This window comes from Odocoileus virginianus, chromosome 2, assembly GCF_023699985.2.
Source record: "Odocoileus virginianus isolate 20LAN1187 ecotype Illinois chromosome 2, Ovbor_1.2, whole genome shotgun sequence".
Lineage (NCBI taxonomy): Eukaryota > Metazoa > Chordata > Mammalia > Artiodactyla > Cervidae > Odocoileus > Odocoileus virginianus.
Window position 1 is genome coordinate 71,749,571 of NC_069675.1, and position 21,084 is coordinate 71,770,654.

Consider the following 21,084-nt stretch of genomic DNA (forward strand, 5'->3'; position numbering starts at 1 on the left):
CTTGTCCTTCACCACAAATGAGATGCCTACCATGGGGAGGGACACTGCCTTCACAAAAGCCCATACTGGGACTTCCCGGATGGTCCAGTGGTTAAGAATCCGCCTGCCGATGTTGGGGACACGGGTTCAATCCCTGGTCTGGGAGGATCCACATGCCTTGGGGCAACGAAGCCTGTGAGCCATGCTCGAGAGCCTGTGCTCTGCAACAAGAGAAGCCACTGCCATGAGAAGCCCAGGCACCAAAACTAGAGAGTAGCTCCCACTCATTGCAATTAGAGAAAGCCTGCATGCAGCAAAGACCCGGCGCAGCCAAAAATTGAAAAAAAAAAAAATTCCACACCAAATGGATGGGCCAGAGAACCTTCTCAGTAAACAAAGTGAGTACATTTGCAGAATGACTAAACAACAGAGAATTCCAGCAATGTGCCCCATGCTGGAAGGGCAGGCAGGCGGGATGGTGGGGGCCAGGAGAAGACCAAGCACATACACTAAAAACCCAGAGTTTCACTCGAGCTGTCCCACAAGGCAAGAGGTATCTGAAGAACACGGGAGAAACCAGCAAGACGTCAGTGTCTAAATGCTCACACTTTGCGTTTTCTCTGATGAGAGTCCATTTATCTGAAAAAAAATTACCCCCAGGGAGTTTCTCTATAAAACGAAATCCATATTATCAGACTCACAGACATGGAGAACAGATTTGTGCTTGCCAAGGGGCAGGAGGTGGGGGAAAGAAGGACTGGGAGTTTGGGATCAGTAGATGCAGACTATTATATATAGAATGGATAAACAATAGAGCACAGGGAAGTACATACAACATCCTGTGATAAACTATCATGGAAGAGAATACAAAAAAATAATGTCTCTGTGTATAGCTGAGTCAATTTGCTATACAGCAGAGATGGACACAACACTGTAAATCAACCATTCTTTAGTAAAAAGATTAAGTTAAAAAACAACTAAACCCATATTTTACACGTTGACACTACCACCTCCAGCATTACTGAGCACTTCCTGTTTGCCCAGGGATGGGCAAGAATTTTTTACCCAGAATTTCCAAAATTCATACACAGTCCCAGTTAGGTAGTATTGTTGTTGCCCCCATTTTACAGATGAGGAAAATGAGGCTACGGAATGGTTAAGCAACTTACCAATGATGTGAGCCCAAGGCTATCTGTCTTTAAGACCTGTGTCCTTCCCAGTTCTTGTGCTGCCTCTTGTGGTACCACGGGCTCACACACACACCCTGGCCGAGCGCACCTGTGTCAGAGTTGGGGTTTGGAGCTGAAATTGGGCTGAAGTGTGGGACATGAGGTGAGTGGAGATGGGACTGCCGAGGGCCCTAAGCAGCTCTATGGTCAGGGCCAGTTTGGAGTAATTGCACTTTTAAAGGCAGGTGTGGCAAGATCAGTTTTGCAGTGATGGGGAGAATGGATGAGACGGAGTGGGCGGACTAGAGGCAGGGAGATGGGCAGGGAGGCCTCCTTTGTTCCCCAGGTGATGTGGTCTGGACCATGGTAGTGAAGTAGAAACCGAGGGAAATGAGTGGACTTGAGAAACATTTGAAGGTGGACCTGATGGGCAGTGATGGGGGTGCTGAGGAGAGGTGATGGGATGAAGATGGAGAAGGAGAGTCCCAGTCCCTTACACAGCTGGGTGGGTGGTGGACCTGGCCCTGAGCCAGGAGTTCCAGAAGGAGGAAGCAGTTTGAGGCTGAGGCGGCAGGGTTTAATTCTGGGCATTTTCTATTTGAGGATCTTGGCAGATATCTAAGGGGAGACATCCAAGCAAAAGAATTGGGAGTCAGAGGCAGGGGCTTTGGAGTAAGAAAGGTCTGAGTTCAAGTCCCATTGCTAGCACTTATGAACATGTTGCCCAGGCTCTGAAACTCTGTCTTCTCGTGTATGAAATGGGGTTAATTGTGGGCTCACATGAGGTTGTTATAAGAACTGAAACAGAACATGGCAAACTCTTGGCATGGTGCCTGGGTCTCCATAAATGGTTTAAAAAGCAAAACAACAGCAAAAACACAGCTAGCATCACAACCACTCACAAGCAGAAGGTGGGTTGGAGCCCAGGACTGACTGTTCAGGGCACAAGTCCTGGATTTGAGATCACTGAATGCAGGAGATGATTTTTCATTTCATGGAAGCACAGTAATTGCTTTGCAAAATGCCCTACTTTGGGACTCCTTGAATCAGTGAGGAACTAGTGTATTTCAAAACATATTGAATTTATTTGTAGCTATTGACTACAATCACGGAGATGCACACGAAGAACTAGAGGCAGTCATAGCACTTCTCTGAAATGAGAATATATGACCACGGAAAGGTGGAATATGATTTTCAAAAGTGCACAGCTATTTTTTTATTGTAAAGTGAGTGAATTTCCACCTTCTTCTAACACTTCAGTTTAATAATTCAACACATACTTACTGAGCACATAGCAGGCCAGTGTGAGATGCTAGCAATGCAAAACCTAAGAAGACAGAATCTTTTGTCTCAAGGATCCACATTCTAGAGGGAGAGAGGAACAGAAGGGAGGCCACACTTTGAAGGCCGTGGCCATCATAACAGATCACACCTACGGACTGTGTACTAGACACCAGACAGTCTCATTACTAATTCATTTAATTGCCCTCCCAACCCAACAGAGTAGATTATATTATTATCCCCTTTAATAGAAGGGGAAACCAGGCTCTGAGAGGCTAAGCAACTTGCTAAAAATCACACAGCTATAAAGCTGAACTGGAGGAGGGAATGGCAACCCACTCCAGTATTCTTGCCTGGAGAACCTCATGAACAGAGGAGCCTGGCAGGCTACAGTCCATGGGGTCGCAAAGGGTTGGACACGACTGAAGCGACTTAGCATGCATACATGCAGAGAGTTGAAGCATCAGGGTTTAAAAGCAGTGAGGGTTTAAAAGCCTCTGGTTTAAAAACACTGAAGTCAGGGCTCCTCGTCCCATCACTGTGCTGGGGTGGAGGCGTGTTGGCACTTCATAGTTGGTGTGTTTACACATCGGGTGTCCCCACTAAGGTGAATGAATGTGGTCGGCTAACCTACTGATTGTCCCACAGTCCACGTGAAAAGCCTTCTGACCCTGACCGCCTCTTACACTGCCTACCCGCCTCCTCTCTCTAGTCACCCTGGGAGTTCTACCCAGTAGATGTCAAAGTTGCAATCTGGGAACAACATCTCTAACGATAAAGGGGGATCCGGTAACTTACTAGTGACCAGCTGCTTCAGAACTCCCCACAAATTTAGCAGTGGTCACAGGAAAATTTTTTCAGCCCCTGGAATCCCTAGATGGAGGGGCTTCTGAACAATGCCAGAGGCATGGGCTAAGTGTCCACCTGCTTTGTCCAGCTCTGGGGCAAAAAAGACTCGGGGCTCCCTCTCATATTCTTCTTTCAGAGTTTTCTTGGGGGCAGCCAGGTCACTGCTCCAAGCCAATTTCTTGACTTCAAAGACAAAAGATGGACCCCGGCATTAGCCAGGGCCATGTGGAGACACCGGGGGGTGGCACAGCCAGCAGGTAATGGATCTTCTAGTCCCGCAGAGCAGGACCAAGAGACCCACTGGAGACGGGTGTCACCGGCCAGGGCTTGCTTCACCGGGGCCAAAGCAGCTGATGCATGACCAGCTCCCGGACCACGGATGTATGGGTATTTAAATCTCTGCCCCTAAGACAGGCAGAGGTGGGTGTGAGAAGCAGTGGGAAAGGTGCTGCAGACCCCGTGACGCCAAGCAGAGCCCATCTGGTCCTAGCTGTGAAGCCAGGGTTCCATGGACTGGAGGAAAGCAACATAGAATATCCAGACTCGGGGAGTTTGCTAAAAAAACCCAGCGTCTGGTGTTGGTTGCAGCAGTTCCTGATTTCTGCTGGGAGGGAGGGTTTTCTTGGAAGCCTGATGCTAATTTTATGGAACCTTTGGACTGGCCGCGCACAGGCTTTCCCCATGGTCGTGTGAGTTGTCAGATCAAGGGGCCCCGTCAGCCTGGGGAGGGAACCGCCGGGATCTCAGAAATGGATGCACCCAAATTCCAAGCACCAGTGTCTTCCTAAATTATTTACAAGGAACACGATGTGGTGGAATGGAATCTAATTCATAATGCCTCTTTAATGCCTTTGTAACACAGTATTCACAATATTCCCTTCTCATCTCAGCACGTGACAAGTTGCCACTGTTGAATCCCCATTAATATGAATTATGGGTACAATATATTTTGCCCAATATCCTCTCCTCAGCCTAATATTGTGGGCGAATAAAAAATCATACGTTCAGCATATTCGATGCATGAGGCGATGGCAGTGCAGACTCTGTCTGCTCCTGCTGGGGTGGAGGTGCCAGAACTGGGGGGGGGGTCCCCTGGCCCCTGAGCTCAGTTGAGGTGAGTAAGCTGCGGGGCTTGAGGCTTCCCCAACTCTGCTCTCTCCCCAGGATCCCAGGCACCATCAGATCCAGGTTGTTCCCGCCCCACGGCAGGCCCGTGTCTCCACCTCATGGCAGCAACACGAGGAGGCAGGAAGCTGGCTGGAAGGGTGCTCACAATGTGAGCCTGGGCCCCGCACAACCCGGCTGGGTTATATGGTGAGGGTGAGCATGGCACCCACCTTGTGCAGTCATTGTGGGAGGCAGTGGATGAATACACTTAGAACCCTGGCCGGCCCTAGTAGAGAGCATTCAACAAACATTAGTGACCTCAAGGACATGTTTGGGGCCCTGGCTGGCTAGCAGGCCTCAATTGCGTCCTAGGATGGCTTCTGAGTTCATGAGAAAAGTGCATGCTTGTGCCAGGGGGGTCATGTGTCCTGTCCAGAACACACAGCTGGTGAGATTTATAATTGCTGTTGAATGCGACGCAGCTGAGGCTTCACCTACAGCCCCCAGGTCTTGAGGTACTGGAGAAAACGATCACAAATACACCTTCCAATGGCTCTATCATCCCCCAGGACCCTCCTTCCTCTGGGTGTGGCTCCCTGCCATCCTTGGCAGTCATCTGCTGAGAGTGGGAAGGCTGAGCATCCTCCCGAGGCCGCGAGGCCACCTCGTGAGTCAGCACAGGACTCCTTCATGACACCGGCCCTGCCATTGCCCAGGCCACCCTCCTGGAGGCCCGGCCACCCTCCCGCCCACTCCTCAGGGGTTCTTCCCCGCGTGTGGATCAAGCCTGCGTCGGTCTGTGCCGGGTGCCTTCATTCGATTGTCCGCCATTCTAGACCCTGTGACTGGCGCTCTCATTTCTCTGCATAAAGGAAATTCCATGATGAGTCAGCTCTGCCTGGATTTACACAGATATTTCCTCTCTCTTTTGACGGCCGGGCACTTATTTATTTCTAGTTTTTTTCGCTGTGGTCACATATATATGACACAGAATTGGCCATTTTTACCATTTTCAAAGTACACGATTAGTGGCAGTCATTACATTCACAATGCCATGCAACCGTCGCCACTATTCTAATCCTTTTTCACGACCCTAATCTGAAAGTGTACCCATTAAATAGTAACTCCCCATCTTCCACTGAGCTCTTTTCTGTCTCTATGAATGAGGGTATTTATTTTTATAAAGTGTTTTTGCTTTGCTCTTTCTTGTGGACCTCACCACACACAGTCCAGTGAAGTGGGCACTGTTGTGTCCACCTTATAGGTAAGGAAACTGAGTCTTTGGAGAGCTTAAGTGTCCTGCCTCGAGGTCACTCACCCAGTGAAACATGGACTCGGGCCTTGAACCCAATCTCCTCCCCTTGACCTGGGTTCTTCCCCCATTCCTGGGAAGAATGCCTCCCAGAAGGGAGATGGTAACAGTTACCTTTTCCTGCTCTTTTTTTTCTGTTCCCCCAAAGCAGTGCTGACCCTACAGGGAAGGCAGTCATAAGTCACAGCTCTTCAATCCCATCTGAAGTTAAGCACCAGGATTCCACGGCATCTCCAGGGCCCAGCCCATGTTTAAATCCAAGGGAATGGCCGTGGCACCAAGAGAGAGCGCCCCCTTGAGCTTGGGTATTGCTGGTATTGCTCCAAGCCTACCTGGCAATACCTGTGGGTAGTTTTGATGATCCAGACTAGCCTTCTGGGACAGAACAGGCCAGCGCAGTCTGAACACAGCCACAAATGTGGACACCAGCTGTGCACAATGTCATGGACCAACACAGAAACCCTGAGAAAGAGAAGATGTGGGCTCGAGGCTCAGTGTTCCCCAGGACCCTGCATCTAAGCTGTGTCTATACCTCGCACACAGTTTGGTTCAGCTTGGCTCATCACCCCTGGGAGGTGTGGGGCTGGACCATGCAGTCCTACACGTGCTTTGATCCTGACATCTGCGGTTGTTTCAAGCTGTTGATGAGCTTACCTGCTTCAGTGGGGAGCCCATGCTATCTCTTTAGGAGATGCCACTGACTCTGGGGGAGACGTTCATGGAAAGATGTTCAGCCAGTTGCTCACAGATTTCACTGAGGACTGTGCAAAGTGGGCCCATATAGAGCTAGATGCCTGGACTCTGGAGCCGGACTGCTCAGGGCTGAGGCCTAGCCCTGCTGATCTTGGACAAGTCCCCTGGTCTTTCTCATTCTAAGTGATGGTCATCATAATGACCTCAGAGGCCTGCGATGAGGATTTAAAAAATTCCTGTTGGGAACTTCCCTCGTGGTCCAGGGGTTAAGAATCTGACTTGCAATTCAGGGGACATGAATTTGATCCCTGGTCAGAGAATTAAGATCCCATGCGCCGTGGGGCAACTAAACCTGTGTGCTGAAACTACTGAGATCGCCCAAGTGTGCTGCAACGAAAGATCCTGCATGATGCAGTGAAGATCCTGCATGATGCAGTGATGATCCTGCAAGATGCAGTGAAGATCCTGCATGATGCAGTGATGATCCTGCATGATGCCGTGATGATCCTGCATGATGCAGTGAAGATCCTGCATGATGCTGTGATGATCCTGCATGATGCTGTGATGATCCTGCATGATGCAGTGAAGATCCTGCATGATGCAGTGATGATCCTGCATGATGCCATGATGATCCTGCATGCTGCAAGTAAGGCCCGACTCAGCCGAATAAATAAATAAGTAAATAAATTAAAAGTTAACGTTAAGCAGTGCCTGGAACAAAATAATGACTGCACAAATTCTTTAAATGAAACAAACGCAAACTGCAGGGAATTAGAGGTAAATGGGAGTAAGATCTCAAAGAGGTATGAATACTTGAGAGAAGAGGTTGCGATCCCAGGACTCCAAACGATTTGGGAGAGAAGGGAAGAGGTGTGGAACCCAGGGTGAAGACCTTGATGCATAGAATCCATATGGCCAGCATGGCTTTGTTAGTTGCAGCACCGACAGTGAGCCCACAGAGCCCTCAGTCTGGCTCGCATGCAGGTCTCATCTTCATCCTCATCACAGGCAGACACTGAAACTACTCCTCTTCTCATTCACCATGTAGATAGATGTGGGTGAAGATGAGGTCAAAGGCATGTATTCCTATCCAACCCCACAATAGGTGCTAAATAAAAGAATAAATCACTCCAAAAATCACTGTGGATGGTGACTGCAGTCATGAAATTAAAAGATGCTTGTTCCTTGGAAGAAAAGATATGAAAAACCTCGAGAGCATATTAAAAAGCAGAGACGTCACTTTGCCGACAAAGGTCAGAATAGTCAAAGCTATGGTTTTTCCAGTAGTCATGTATAGATGTGAGAGTTGGATAAAAATGGGTGACTGCCAAAGAATTGATGCCTTCTAACTGTGGTGCTGGAGAAAACTCTTGAGAGTTCCTTGGACAGCAAAGTCAATCCTAAAGGAAATCAACCCTGAGTATTCACTGGAAGCTGCAGCTGAAGCTCCAATACTTTGGCCACCTGATGTGAAGAGCCTGCTCATTGAAAAAGACCCTGTTCCTGGGAAAGATTGAGGGCAGGAGGAGAAGGGGACGACAAAGGATGAGATGGTTGGATGGCATCACTGACTCAGTGGACATGAGTTTGAGCAAACTCCAAGAGATAATGAAGGACAGGGAAGCCTGGAGGGCTGCAGTCCATGGGGTTGCAAAGAATCAGACATGACTTAGCAGCTGAACAACAAAAAGAATAAATATTCATACGCCTAAATTCATTCTGTCCTCAAACATTTATTGAGGACCTTTATATACTGGGTATCATGTGAACCTTACTCCTATGGAGTTCACTGCCTAGTAAGGAGACAAATTAATAAATGGATAGGTACCATATATTATAGGTATTTATAGGGACATAAACAAAAATGTCATAGGAAAAAAGAAATCAGCATATTTTTTTTCACAATAGAGGTGTTAACATTTAGGGTGTCAGTTGCAGGATGAACAAGAGTGTTTCTGGGCAGGCAAGAGAGGGAATGAAAATTCTGGTAAGAGGAAGTGGCAAGTTGCAGAGGCCCTGGAGCCTGAGAGCTTCTCTCATGTGGCTGAAGTGTGTGGAAGGGGTGATGCTCTCAAATGACCCCATGGCTCAGGCACCCAAGGTGTTGGATTCCACTTGGAATCCAACATGGCCCCATGAAGTATAGGGGCTGCAAGCTGTGCCCTGGTGTTGGCGTTCAGGGAAGCAACAGACCGCAGATGGCCTGTACACAGCAGAGAGCTGAAATCAATGAGTAAGAGGCAGAGAGCATCACAAAGGCCACTGCAGCCATTTTTAGCAGCCAGTGTGCCGGGTGAGGTCTGGGAGGTGGAAGAAGACATCTATCCTGTTGCTTGGGAACTGTCTGTGCTGTGGAGACAGTTTTAAAAATAATTTATTTTTAAAATACAACCAGCATAGGTATTAGTTCAGGTAACAAAAGCCCAGAGGCAAGCAGGGCTGCAGCATTCAGGCTCTGGTGCCAGATTTCTGGAATTCTCTTGTTTTTCTCTTCCTGTGTGTTGGCTTCACCCTCAGGCTTGTAGCACGATGATTATAGCAGTTCAAGGCACCATGTCCAGACACGACCATGTCTAGAGGAAGAAGGATTTCTTTTTACTGTGACTCTTCCTTAGAGGCAAGAAAACCTTTTCCAAAGCCCCCAGATAGGATTACCCTCGTGTTTCGCTGGCCAGCACTGGGTCCATGACCTTTCCTGAACCAATGACGGGGAAGGGAAATGGGATTGCCACGCCTGGTGTTGAACCACCGTAATCCCAGTGGGGACCAGGGCTTGCTTTCCCAAAGTGTGGGAAGTGGTGGCTGCCTGAACAGAACTGAGGCTGGGTAAACAGCCAGCAACCCCCACCACAGACCTCAAAGGTCACTTTGTCAAGTCTGGTGTGGTTCTCCACCATCTGCACCTTCACAGCAAGGGCCACCCGACTCACTCACAGGCTTGGCCATTCTACTTGCCCATTTCTACCTCCTTTCCCCTTGCCTGCTGGCTTTAGGGTCACTTCTCACCTGGTGAAGGAGATCTTTAAGGAGCAGGTCAAGAATCTGGTTCTTATTCGATGCTAGTCTGGTGCTGAGTTGGGCAGGGCATGGAGCACTCTGCTTGCTGGCAGCCCCAAAGGGTGGGGGCATGGGGAAACCCCTGTGGCCTACTAGAAACAAAAGAGGACAGGAAGCTTAACCAAGCTGCTTGGGCCTCAGAGAAGGTCTGGCAAGGAAGGGGTCATGTGGTGACAAAGAGTGCTTTCCTCAAGGGACTGTAGTAGTCATCGGCTAGCAGTTTAAGGGAGAGAGGTGCTGATGACTGGCCTTCTGCGATTGGAGTGGGCATCTTGCTTCCTTCCTGGCTCCCAGGACTCCTGTTATGGCGCTGGGGAGTGCAAAACACCTATCCATCATCTCACGAAACATCAGGAGAGGGGAGTCTGGGAAGGCAGGACCTCAACCCTGATCGTCCAGAACGTTTTGTGGCAGGCTTCTCTGAATGTAGACTGATGCTCTTCTGGGTTCTCATGGTTCTTTATTTTTTTTAATATTTATTTATTTATGGCTGCACTGCAAGACATGCTGGGATCTTAGTTCCCCAACCAGGGATCAAACCTGTGCCCCCTGCAGTGGAAGCGTAGAGTCAATCACTGGACCACCAGGGAAGTCCTAGTCATGGCTCTTTATTTGCCAGAGGAAAATGAGGTTTCCTGCCTATGAGTTCTCGAGGTACAGGTTCCCAGTGCAAGGGAATGCGCCTGGACCACTGGGCATGGCAGCAGAGCCCCACGGAGAGTTCTCCTAAGCCTTCATTTTAAGGCAGCGAATACGGTGTTGAAATGGATAAACTGCTATGTTACATCAGCGTCACTCTGCAGGGACTCCGCAGTGACCCTTCACGATGGCATGAAGCTCTGGAAGGACTCAAGCTGATGTGGCCACCTGTGTCACAACTGTGAGTAAAGCAAGGGTAGGGTCTGTCTGAGTTTGGAGGAAATTCTTCTCGCTGAAACAAAACTGAATCCATAGATGTTGATGGTGAACAAATGAGACCAAAGGTCATTCAGCTCTCCTTTTTATGCTCTCCTGAGTTATTTTTAGCATTACAGTTTCCAGTTAACAAATGGGCTGGGTTCTGAAAGTTCATTTGTAATTTGGCTGTTTAGATTTTGGAACATACTTTCCCTATAAAAATACAAGGTTATAAATGGTGATGAGATTCCCAGGCTAGTTTTCCAAAGCCTATTTAACCCATAATGTAGCTAAAATACTGTCCTTCTACAAGGAAAAAAAAATTGTTTAATTGCAACATGAGTAATTAAATGGAACAGGGAAAACCATTAAAACTGAATAAGAAGTAGATTTATGTTCATCTTGAATGATGCTGTTTGCAGAAAACCTAATTTAATTTAAGAAGAGGTCTTTCCAAGGGCTTTTTTGGGAATGGCGCGGGATTTATCCTATTAGGGAGAAAGAGCCTGGACTCTGTCCGATCCGCAGTTATTGTATATTTGCATCATGTAACTGGCTCCCTTCCCTGATTTTAGGCTCCTCAGAAAGTCTTCTGGTCTAAATTTGTTTTCTTATGTGGATTCTCACTGGGAAGAGCCCACGAAGGTGGTCTCCTTGGAGGTGAATTTTTTATTCTGAATCAGTAGTTTAGCATCTGTCTTTGAGAATATCCTGGGAAGAGCAGTATCTCAGTTCCACCATCTCTGAGGCAGTGATGGGATTAAGCATTGGAGCCTGGAGGACTGAGGTCCAAGACCTGCCAGTGGTGCATTCTCAAGGTAACTGCTTCGGGCAAGGTTCCCTGGGGGCCAGCTGCCCTCCCTTCTCCATGTCAACACCCTCTTCACCAGGTGTCTCCTTTCAGACCTCTCTAGGGCAGCTCTTGGTGTGGATGGTTTGGGTATCACCTGGGTATGTATAAGTCACACCAGTCCCCTGTTGATTTTGTCCACCAGGCCATATAGATTGGTTTATCAGATTGGTCCTGTTCTTTCTGTTTGGGAAATGCAAGCCTTGGCCAGAAGCTAGAGAGTGAATAACCGTGTTTAAACAAGTGTGCTGGCAGCACGGGGGTGGGGGTTGCATATTGCAAAAATTAACACAAAGCCTTCCTGTCCTTTTGTGTCTGCCCCTTTGCGATGTGGTGAAGCACTTTCTAACCAGAGGCAGGACCTTTTCTCCACTTGAATTTGACGTGGCCTTGTGACTGCGTTGACCAACAGGATTTTAGCAAAAGTTCCTCAAGCAGAGGCTCTTGTGCCCTGAGCCTTGGCTTCTTACTGCTCCTGAAAGTCTGAAACCTTCCAGTGTGCAAGCCTGCAATAGCTGTACAGAGGATAACAGGCCACACGAAGAACTGAGATGTCTCGGCCGACAGTCCGCTAAGCACAGACGTGTGAGTGAGGCCATCCTAGAATGAGCCACCAGCAAGTAGCCACCATGCAGCTGACCACAGGCAAGTGAGAGAACCCAGTCCAGAACCGACAAAATACCCACAGAACTGGGATGGTTTTATGCCACTAAATATTGGGATGGTTGTTACGAAGCAAAAGCTAACTTCTATACACAACTGGCTCCAGTCAAACCCATCTCACAACCTTCCTTCAGAATCCACAGCTGCTTTCTATATAGATACGGTTCATCCCTTACAAATATGGTAACACATATAACCTTCTCCCTTCTCTTTGCCCCTTTCATCAAAAGTCTAAGAAATTAAGCCACTCAAATCTACCCTGCCCAAACTATAGGCTTTGGAATGAGTGCTTGGTCAATCATGACATTTTTCAATTTTGCACACACTTTGTGACTGACGGATGGATTTTAAGTCAATGAGGATACAACCCGAACTGTGGCTGCCACTTAAAGTGTAGGCGAAACCCATTAGCTGGGCGCGAACAGGCAGAAGTCGTCTCACGATGCATTATCAGTGCCTGGTAATGCATCACAAGGGAGATCACAAATCCTTGTTCATGAGGCAAGAAATGGCCTTCTGGAGAAGCACACACAGTCTGGAAATGTGCCACAAAAGGGGCTTGAGTGATTCTCCCAACTTACTGAGCCCACTCCACAGCCCTTGGTTTTCAACATGGAAACAGGAGGAAAGAGACGACTACTTCTCATTCTGCAACTGTGCAAAAGCTGCCTTTCTATCCATTCTTGTACCCCCTGAACCACAGGAGAGGGGGCCCCCTCTGCTGGCGGTCTTGCGGTCATTCCCATGATTTCCCACAGAAACTCCAGATCATCCTCCTCCCCGCCCCCCCTACCAAGAGGAACATTTCTCCAAAGAATTTAGGTCATGTGAGGAAGCCATTGTCTCTAGGGTCATTAGGTCCACCCTGAAAGCCTCAAATGCCCATAAATGTAAAAAAAATCTGAGGACAGAGCCTGCAGATTCCATGGCCCCTTTTGGTTTTCCCTAGGCCTGGGACACAGGAGAAGTCTCTCTCTTCCCGGCCTAGATTTATTTTCAAAAGTGTTTAGCTCTGAGGAACGATGGGAATGTTTCAGCATGAGTGCTCCTGACCACGTGGAGAAAAAGCCCCCGATACATTTCACAGACATCAGCGAGGATCCTGCAAAGTCCATTCTTTCAAGAACAAAATTGCATTTTATGAAGCCGTCCCTTTTCTGTTTCATCTGTCAAGCAGGTTTGCTGAGAATAATTTAAATTTCATGCAGCAGCAACTGCAGGGCCGTGGAGCTTCCTTTCTATCCCATAAACAGGCCTGGGAGCCTTTCTGCTTCTCAGCGGCTCTCTCCCTCTGGGCCCTTGACTGCCTGGAGCCTAGAGCCAGAGTACTGGCTCCAAACAACAGGGGGATTGGTCTCCCCCAAATATATGAATACTTTGTCAGACTCAGTTTCTCATTTACCTTTTCAAAATGAACTTTTATTGAGTGTTTAACAAGTGGCAGGTACGAGTCTATGCTTTTCTGCACATAGTAGTTTAACCAATTCTCACAACACTTCCATGAGAAACATATCATTATCATTCCCATTTTACAGACAAAGAAACTGAAGCTTGGAGAGGTCCTTGGCTCCTATGCGGTAGACACAGGATTCAAACCCATTTCTGTTTGACTCAAGGGCTTGAAGTTCTCACCAGCAGTGCAATGTTGAGTTGACACAATTTTCAGCCTAGATTTTTTCCACCTATAACACAAGAGGTAAATATACCCATTTTCTTGCCAAAATTCAGTGTCTGCTGTCAGCTAGGTGGATGAGGGGATGGGAAAAGTTATTATAACAATGCTGCAATGTTGGTTACCATGGTGAACATGTTGTGCCAGGCAGCCTGGGCTGGGGAAGGAGGCAGCCTGGGCTGGGGAAGGAGCCAGCCCAGGCTGGTTCCGTTTCTCACTCCCTAGGTGACCTCTGCAAGTCTTTTTTTCTCAAAGTCTCACTCTTCTGTCCTACAAAATACAGGGGTGGGGTTGCATGCTTACTTCTCTTGGGCTCTGGGAACTTGTGTCCTAGAGGATTAAGAGCTGACACTATGCCCCAGGGAAGCAGTTTATTGGTCTGAGCCAGGAGTGTGTGTGTTGGACTGTGTGTGTGAGTGAGTGTGTGTGTGTGGTGTAAGTGAGTATATGTGTGTGAGTATGTGTGTGAGTGTGTGTGAGTGAGTGTGTGTGTGGTATGAGTGTATGTGTGTGAGTGTGTATGTGTGTGTGAGTGTGTGTGGTGTGAGTGTATGTGTGTGTGTGTGGTGTGAGTGTATGTGTGTGTGAGTGTGTGTGTGTGAGTGTATGTGTGTGTGTGTATATGTGGTGTGAGTATGTGTGTGGTGTGTGTGTATGTGTGTGAATGTGTGTGAGTGTGTATGTGTGTGTGAGTGTGTATGAGTGTGTGTGTGTGTGTGTGTGGTGTGTATCTGGCTAGGCCCTACCCATGCTTCAGTCACCCAGGAGTTGTGTTTGTCCAACTGGCCTTTCTGCCTTGCATCTAAAACATGCAAGAAATCTTCAGGCCCTGGAAAAAGGAAGAAACCAAAAGATCAACTCAGGCCTGGAGGCAGCAGTGACAGAAAAATTGTCATCATTTCCCTGAGCAGCTGCTGGGAGCACAGCCAGCCTTCCTCGCCCTGGAGAGCCAGGACTGCCCCTAACGCTGGGCGGAAGCAGCCCCACGCTGGGAAGGGCAGATGAAGGGGCTGCCGTCTCTACACGGGTGGTGAAGGCCTGGGATATGGGGGTGCCTGCAGCCCGCAGACCGTGCGATGCTCACTCTGCTCCACGTCCAGCCCACTGCGAATGCTAAGGCCTGACGGTGCCGACATTTGTCATCTCAGGGGTGGTTCTGGCTCACGCAGCACTAGACCCTCTACCGAGGAAGCCAGGCCAGGACATTCAAGCAGCATTTACCAGTATGGGGTGGTGAAAGTGAAAGTGGAGTGGTGAAAGTTTTAGTTGCTCAGTCATGTCTGACTCTTCACAACCCCTTGGACTCTAGCCCACCAGGCTCCTCTGTCCACGGAATTTCCCAGGCAAGAATACGGGAGTGGGTTGCCATTTCCTTCTCCAGGGGATCTCCCTGACCCGGGGATGGAACCAAGGCCTCCTGGGCTGCAGGCCGGTTCTTTACTGCCTGAGCCACACGCCGGGCGGGGCGGTAGGAATACACAAAAGGAAGTGACACCCACAGCTTCCATGCAGCTACCTGCCTCCCCAAGTCGTCCACCAGAGGGGGCCTCTGCCCTGTGTAGACACTGGGTTTTCAGGACCTCCCTGGTGGTCCAGTGGTTAAGAATCCACCTTCCAATTCAGGGCACTTGGGTTCAATCCCTAAATTCAATCCCTAAGAAGTAAGATTTCCCCCATAGCACAGAGCAACTACACGGGTGTGCCACAACTGCTGAGCCTGCGCGCCACATCTAGAGTGAGTCCACGCATCACAATGAAAGATCCCTCGTGACACAGTGAAGACCGGATGCAGCCAAGTCAATTAAAAAAAAAAGTCACTTGGCTGTCTTGGAGGAAAGGGCCCATGGCTGACAAAAGCTTTAAGCTGCTCACTGCCATCACCCATTACTAGGTGGTGCTAACTCAGTCTCTGTTTGAAGCCCATTGGATGCCCCCTTCCCTCCAGCCCATCTTGCTGACATGTCACCATGGTCATGTCACAAGGTCAGCTTAAGGCCTGCGTGCATGCTAAGTCGCTTCAGTTGTGCCCAACTCTTTGCCACCCTATGAACTGTAGCCCGCCAGGCTCCCCATCCATGGGATTCTCCAGGCAAGAACACTGGAGTGGGTTGCCATGCCCTCCTCCAGGGGCTCTTCCTGACCTAGGGATCGAACCTGCATCTCTTATGTCTCCTGCATTGACAGGCATGTTCTTTACTGCCAGCTGGGGAGCCCCAGCTTGAGGCTTAACCACTCACAAACTCAGTTCCTTTCCCTGCCTGCTTGAGGCCTAGCTCTTGTTTTCTTATTTGAAGCCTTACCTTTTCCTCTTGGTGAGGCCAGAAAACGATCACCTTTCCTTACAGGGGCGTGGCCTTGTCCTGTAGGCCTCCCCTGGGTGACAGGGCCAATGGCGATGATTTCCCCCATTGTACTCTGTAAGACATGTCCTGTGTGCCGGGCTTGACGTGATTCTGAACTCTTTACGTGAGTTTTAACCCTCACGATCCTCACAGCTTTGACAGGCAGGCACGACCACTTATTCTCGTGTTACAGAAGTGAGGCCCAGAGAGGTTATGCAACTGGCCCAGGGTCACTCAGTCAGCATGAGATAGAATGGAATTCAAATCCAGGCAGTCTGACTCCAGAGTCTGTCTTCCTCCACTCCACAAAGCGGCCTCTGCCAACAGCCTCAATGGGAGAGGCATCCTCGGGTCACTCAGTTGCACCATCCAGGCCGCAGATTTGTTATATCCTGGCCCATGAATTCCCTGAGGCCAAGAGCCAAACCTTGGCTGCCCAGTGAAGACACAACTGGTCGACCAGGGAAACCACAGATACCTCCTACAGGCTTGCCTGTCTCTTGATGTGGTCCCATCTTGGGTTAGACAAATAGGCTGGGGACAGGAGTCTGGGGGGTCGGCAGTTAGGCCAGAAGGGCAGAACAGAACCAGAGCCTAAGTTCAGCCCCAAGGCCCCGGACGGAAGCCACTACTATATTTTGTCCTCCCTGCCCGCCCCCGGTCCCCTTGCCCCATTGTTCTGGGCACCCCAGGAATCCAGGGTGCAATCAGGCACCTTTGCTTGACTGGACAAGCCTCTGCAGGTGTGAAACTGGGCTGGAGATGGTTATGGGGGAAGGTGTGCCAAGGAGCTGGCTGTCCACACAGGCGTGAACTTTTGGCCCCTCTCCCCTCCCAGCCGCCCAGCTTTTTCTTGCCCAGCTGTTGTTTTCTGTCTGAGGCTGGGTTCCTTTCCTCTGTATGCTGTGGTTTGGGGCCCAGCCAGTTAGAGATGATGAATATCAAGCTGCTTGAGAGCAAAGCAGGAGCCGTGTGGGCAGGGCAGGCCCTCCCTGAGTTTCCTCTCCACTTCCCTGGCTTGGCAGAGCCCAGACCCCGGCCTGAGGCCCAACCTGACACTGTCCCTAAAAAGGCCTCCATCCCTGAGAGGGTGGAAACCATCAAGAGGGCTCCCGGGCCCAGCTCCTCCCTCCCCACCTGGAACCCTGGCCGTCAGCTCCAGATGCTGCCATCCTCCACATGGCCAACAGCTGGCCTAGCTGAGTGGCTGCCAGATGCAGCCGGCGGGGTGGCGGCTGGGTCCCCTGGGCCGAGGTCACCACCCCCGGAGCCGTCTTGGGGGCTGGCGCCTGGGGAGGAATGTGTTTGGCTGGTCTGGGGGCATTGTGCCCACATTTAGCCTCTGTCTCCTCTCCCCTGTCCAACATTCCTTCCCTTTCCACCTCCGTGGGGCGGTGTTTTCATAACAGGAAAATAAAATCAATAAGGCACTGCCGAAGATGTCAGTGCGCTCCAAGCTGGCCTCCAATGGTTCCATTGTCTCGGGTCTCTGCCGGGCACTGCGCCGGCAGCACTCACAGTTATTAATGGGAAGCGAGGCTGAAAGGGAGCTTTGAAAATCGCCGAGACAAAGGCTCAGCACACCTGGCGCGCCACTTCCCAACATCACTGCCACCTCACAATGGCTGGGGCTGGGGCTCCCCTGCCTTTAACTTCTCCCGCAACTTTTGTGAAAGCACAAAAGACTAGACACACACCCACACACCCACACACAAATGCTGGCCCTGAGACGGCTCCTAAGAGGCAGCGCTGAATGCCTGGCAGAGGTGAAGGGACCTGCAGGGTGCCTGCTCGCCCAGGACACAGGATGGCCGTGAAGGGGCTTCCTGCCACCAGCGTGGGTCCCGTCCCTCCAGGGTGTCTGAGCAGCCTGAGGGGCACCAGCTCGGCTGGAAGCCAGGCAGGAGCCTTGGTGACATTTCCCCTTCCATGGTTGTGGTTGGTAACCCAGACTGTTTTCTGCTGTTGTTTCTGGGGGCTGGAGCCACTTCCAGAAGAGGGAAAATCATATGAAACGGATACACCTGAGGCCTGGGTTCCTCCAGGAAGGTCCCCCCTCGGACCTCTGCCATAGACTCGGTTCCTCCGTGTCCTCAACTGGACAAAAGATGTCACGAGGTTGTCTGGGGCTTGGAGGGGACCCTGGGTGTGTGCACACTTGATACTAATGCTGGTTGATACCCAGCAGTTTTATGACCATTTAGGACCAACTGCTGGGCAGAATCTTCTTGCAAACTTGTCACCGGAGCTCCCGGGGGCTTACCCATCTACGGCCACCTACTTAGAAACCCTGTATCACCACCTCAGAGTTTCACAGCCCTTTCGCTGGTTAAATGTCTTTTGTCCACGTGGCAGAGGACAACAAGTGGCCTCAGCACCTGCTTGTCTTCCCACAAGTTAGTTACAGAGAGAGAGGCTTTATGGAAACTCAAACCACGTGAACTTTAACAGGTGCCTGGCGCGGCCCCAGGGGCATCCGTACTCTGGAGGAGGTAGCGTCCGGCTGGGGGCTATGGGGGAGCAGGGTCCCCCTGCCTGGACACCAGAGGGGTCTTACCTTGGTGGTGGTGGCGGGGGCAGAGCTGGCCACGAGGCTGGTGATGGCCTCTCCACTGCCGGTGGTGCAGGGCGTGGGGGCCGTGGCAGGCGTGGGCAGTCGGGAGGGCCCCACAGGCAGCGGCAGGAGGCCGGGCCGGGCACTGAGGCTGCTGGCGGAGCTGCCCCCTGCCCCAGCGGTGGCGCTGCAGATGCTGGTGGTCCCATGGGTCCCGTTGGCACTCCACTCGCGGCGGTCCCAGCCCACCCGGTAATCTCTTTCGAAGCGGCTGTGGTGCCGGGACATCTCGCTGGGCCGTGGCTGCTCCTCACGGGGAAACAGAGGCCGGACCTGCTGGCACAGAGTGGAGAGGAGGACAGTTTAAACAAAGGGCAGCCCCGCCGGGATGCGAGGACAGCCATGGCCGTCAGCACCCATTAAACGTCTTCTCTGGGCGCAAAACTGTTAGCTCATTTCATATTCACAGCAAGCCCACAAAGCATGGATCATTAGCCCCATCACAGATGAGGAATAAATGATTTGTCCAGGATCACATGGCAGAAGTGTAGTCAATCAGATTTGAACCCAGTCATGGTTTAAAGCGATGCTTTCTGTTCGGTAGCATCAGATTGCCCTGGACAATGCAGACATGTGCCTGCTAATTACGACTGGGACTTTGTCCCTCCATCCCTGCTGGGAAAACAAGATCCTGTGGACCCCTCAGGCCCCGTTATCCTCAACCCTACGGTAGGGTGAAACAGCCACATCGGGAGACTCACTTTGCAGTGAATGAAGACCTTGACAACAGATCTCATTTGATCCTTAGAGTGGCCTGTGAGTTGGCAAGGTCATCCTCACTTTATGGGCCAGGGAACTCATTAATAAGTGATTCCCTCAAGGTCCAAAAACTAGAAGGTGAGAATGTGGCCAGGATCTCCAGCCTCCAGACCGTGACTCAGGGTAGGACTGACGTCCGAGGTGTTAAGCCTTAGGGAGTTGAGAGTTCTTTTTTATAACCTGCGACTCAGTTGCTGGCACCAGTGTCCCCAGGGCTCCCCAGCCTCTGTGAACCAGACTGACTCTATGCAGCTTTCCCGAATATCCGAACAGAAGGCCCTCCATGTTGTCATGGAGACCTAGACACACCAGATACCCCGAGGGCCTCCTGTATCATCAGGGATCGAATTTTGCTCAGCACGACCATGACTTGCCTGGCTCCGCACAAGCCACCCTCAGTCAGGAAGGGTGTAAAGATACAGGAAAGGCTGTCCCAGTGACAGAGGCCTCAGTGAGGCACAGGCAGACGGAGGTTAGTGCTAGGGTGCCAGGGGCAGATTGAGGTGTTGTCTCCCTGCACATCACATTCCCAGCTCTGCCCCCGGCTCAGGCACAATGTGGTTCTCTTTGATTCTTTTCCTTTCTCCACACACTTTCTGTCTAGGGTGTGAGCTCTTGGAGGTCAAGGATAGCTCCTGGCTCACTTTTCTAACCTGCCAGTCCAGCTCAGCTCAGGCTGGGGGCTCTGGCATTGCTGGCTAGTAAACAGACCACTTGATTTTACAAACCTATATTAAGCCTCATTCCACTCTGGTCCTTGCACATCCAGACCTAGGTGCCAACTTCTAGTGCCACAGAGCCAGAGCCTGGGCCAACCCCATCCAGGCTGTGATGGACAGGGCCCTGGCAGCAACTGCCCCCGACCTTGGCACTGTCCCCTCTGCTGGACACTCGACCCCCCACAGCCTGGGCTAAGCCGCAGGTCCACCTGAAGCAGAGCTGCCTGTCCCTCTTAAGTTGGATGGTGAGTTCACTATTAATTTCATCGCTATGCTTCATAGCTTACACCATGCCACAAAAATTGTATTCAATAGTAACAAAAATTGTTGTTTCATCTATTCAATAGTAACATCATCAAAATAAAAATGAACCTCCCTTTGATTATTCTCACAAACTTTCCCAACTGATGTTCTCAGGAACATCAGTTGGTTCTGGTCACGGTCCCCACTCTTGCTCTGTCATCTGCTCCCGTGTGGCTCTGGTCACTCCTCTGGGGTCATTCTCACTGAGGTCAAGAAGGGCCTATTTGTTTCATCCCATGGGAAGTTTATGCCCATGTCTTCCTTAATCCCCCACAGCCGACCTTCTGGAAAGCTCCTCTGTGCAGTCTTGGTGACATTACGTTCTCTCACTTTCCCTCCGTGCTCTGCCACCCCTCCTCCTGTCTGCGCAGCAGGCTCCTCTTTCTTGGCTCATTGGCCCCTATTTCCTCTTCTTTTCCCGCCCTCCACTTGTCCCTGGCTGACCTCATTCAGCCGTGTTTCCTGCTGCCTCCCTCGCCTAGCACCACGCCCACCATCCTGCTGTCTGAAGGTACCTAAACATGCTACATCCTTAAATCAACTCATTGTTCTTTTTCCCAGACGTGCATTCTCAGGAATTCCCTCTCAGAGAAAGCCATCTGCCTGTCCCCGTGTCCGTCCCCGTACTTCACAGCAGGGCTTTTGCGTCTGTTGCTCTAGTTGTTTCTCAAAATCTGCCTCCCTCCATCTGCACCATCCACCCCAAATCATGCCTCCCACGTACATTATCAACTGGTCCTCTGCCCCCAGCTTCATCCTTCTTGTCCATCCTCCACCGACAGCCCTTGTAGCTTTTAAAAAAAGCTTTGTTTATTTTA

At 50.5% G+C, this 21,084-nt stretch overlaps 1 protein-coding gene and 1 long non-coding RNA gene across 5 annotated transcripts in view; both read right to left on the reverse strand.

Annotated features, from left to right (window-relative positions):
* KLHL29 (kelch like family member 29) overlaps positions 1 to 21,084 on the reverse strand; it is a 327,911-nt gene that overhangs the window by 125,954 nt on the left and 180,873 nt on the right. For 2 of the 4 annotated variants that reach the window (XM_070451134.1, XM_020910712.2), the window contains exon 3: positions 18,429 to 18,758. In XM_070451134.1, the coding sequence (XP_070307235.1) occupies positions 18,429 to 18,713 (285 nt within the window). In that variant the 5' untranslated portion in view covers positions 18,714 to 18,758. Of the gene's footprint in view, positions 1 to 18,428; positions 18,762 to 21,084 lie in introns of all 4 variants that reach the window. The other 2 variants (XM_070451132.1, XM_070451141.1) reach the window with 1 other exon arrangement.
* LOC139037176 (uncharacterized) lies at positions 8,747 to 9,522 on the reverse strand. The gene is made up of 2 exons (XR_011490023.1): positions 9,397 to 9,522; positions 8,747 to 8,963 (listed from the first exon to the last, which is right to left on the reverse strand). It is a non-coding gene; the product is annotated as an uncharacterized lncRNA (long non-coding RNA).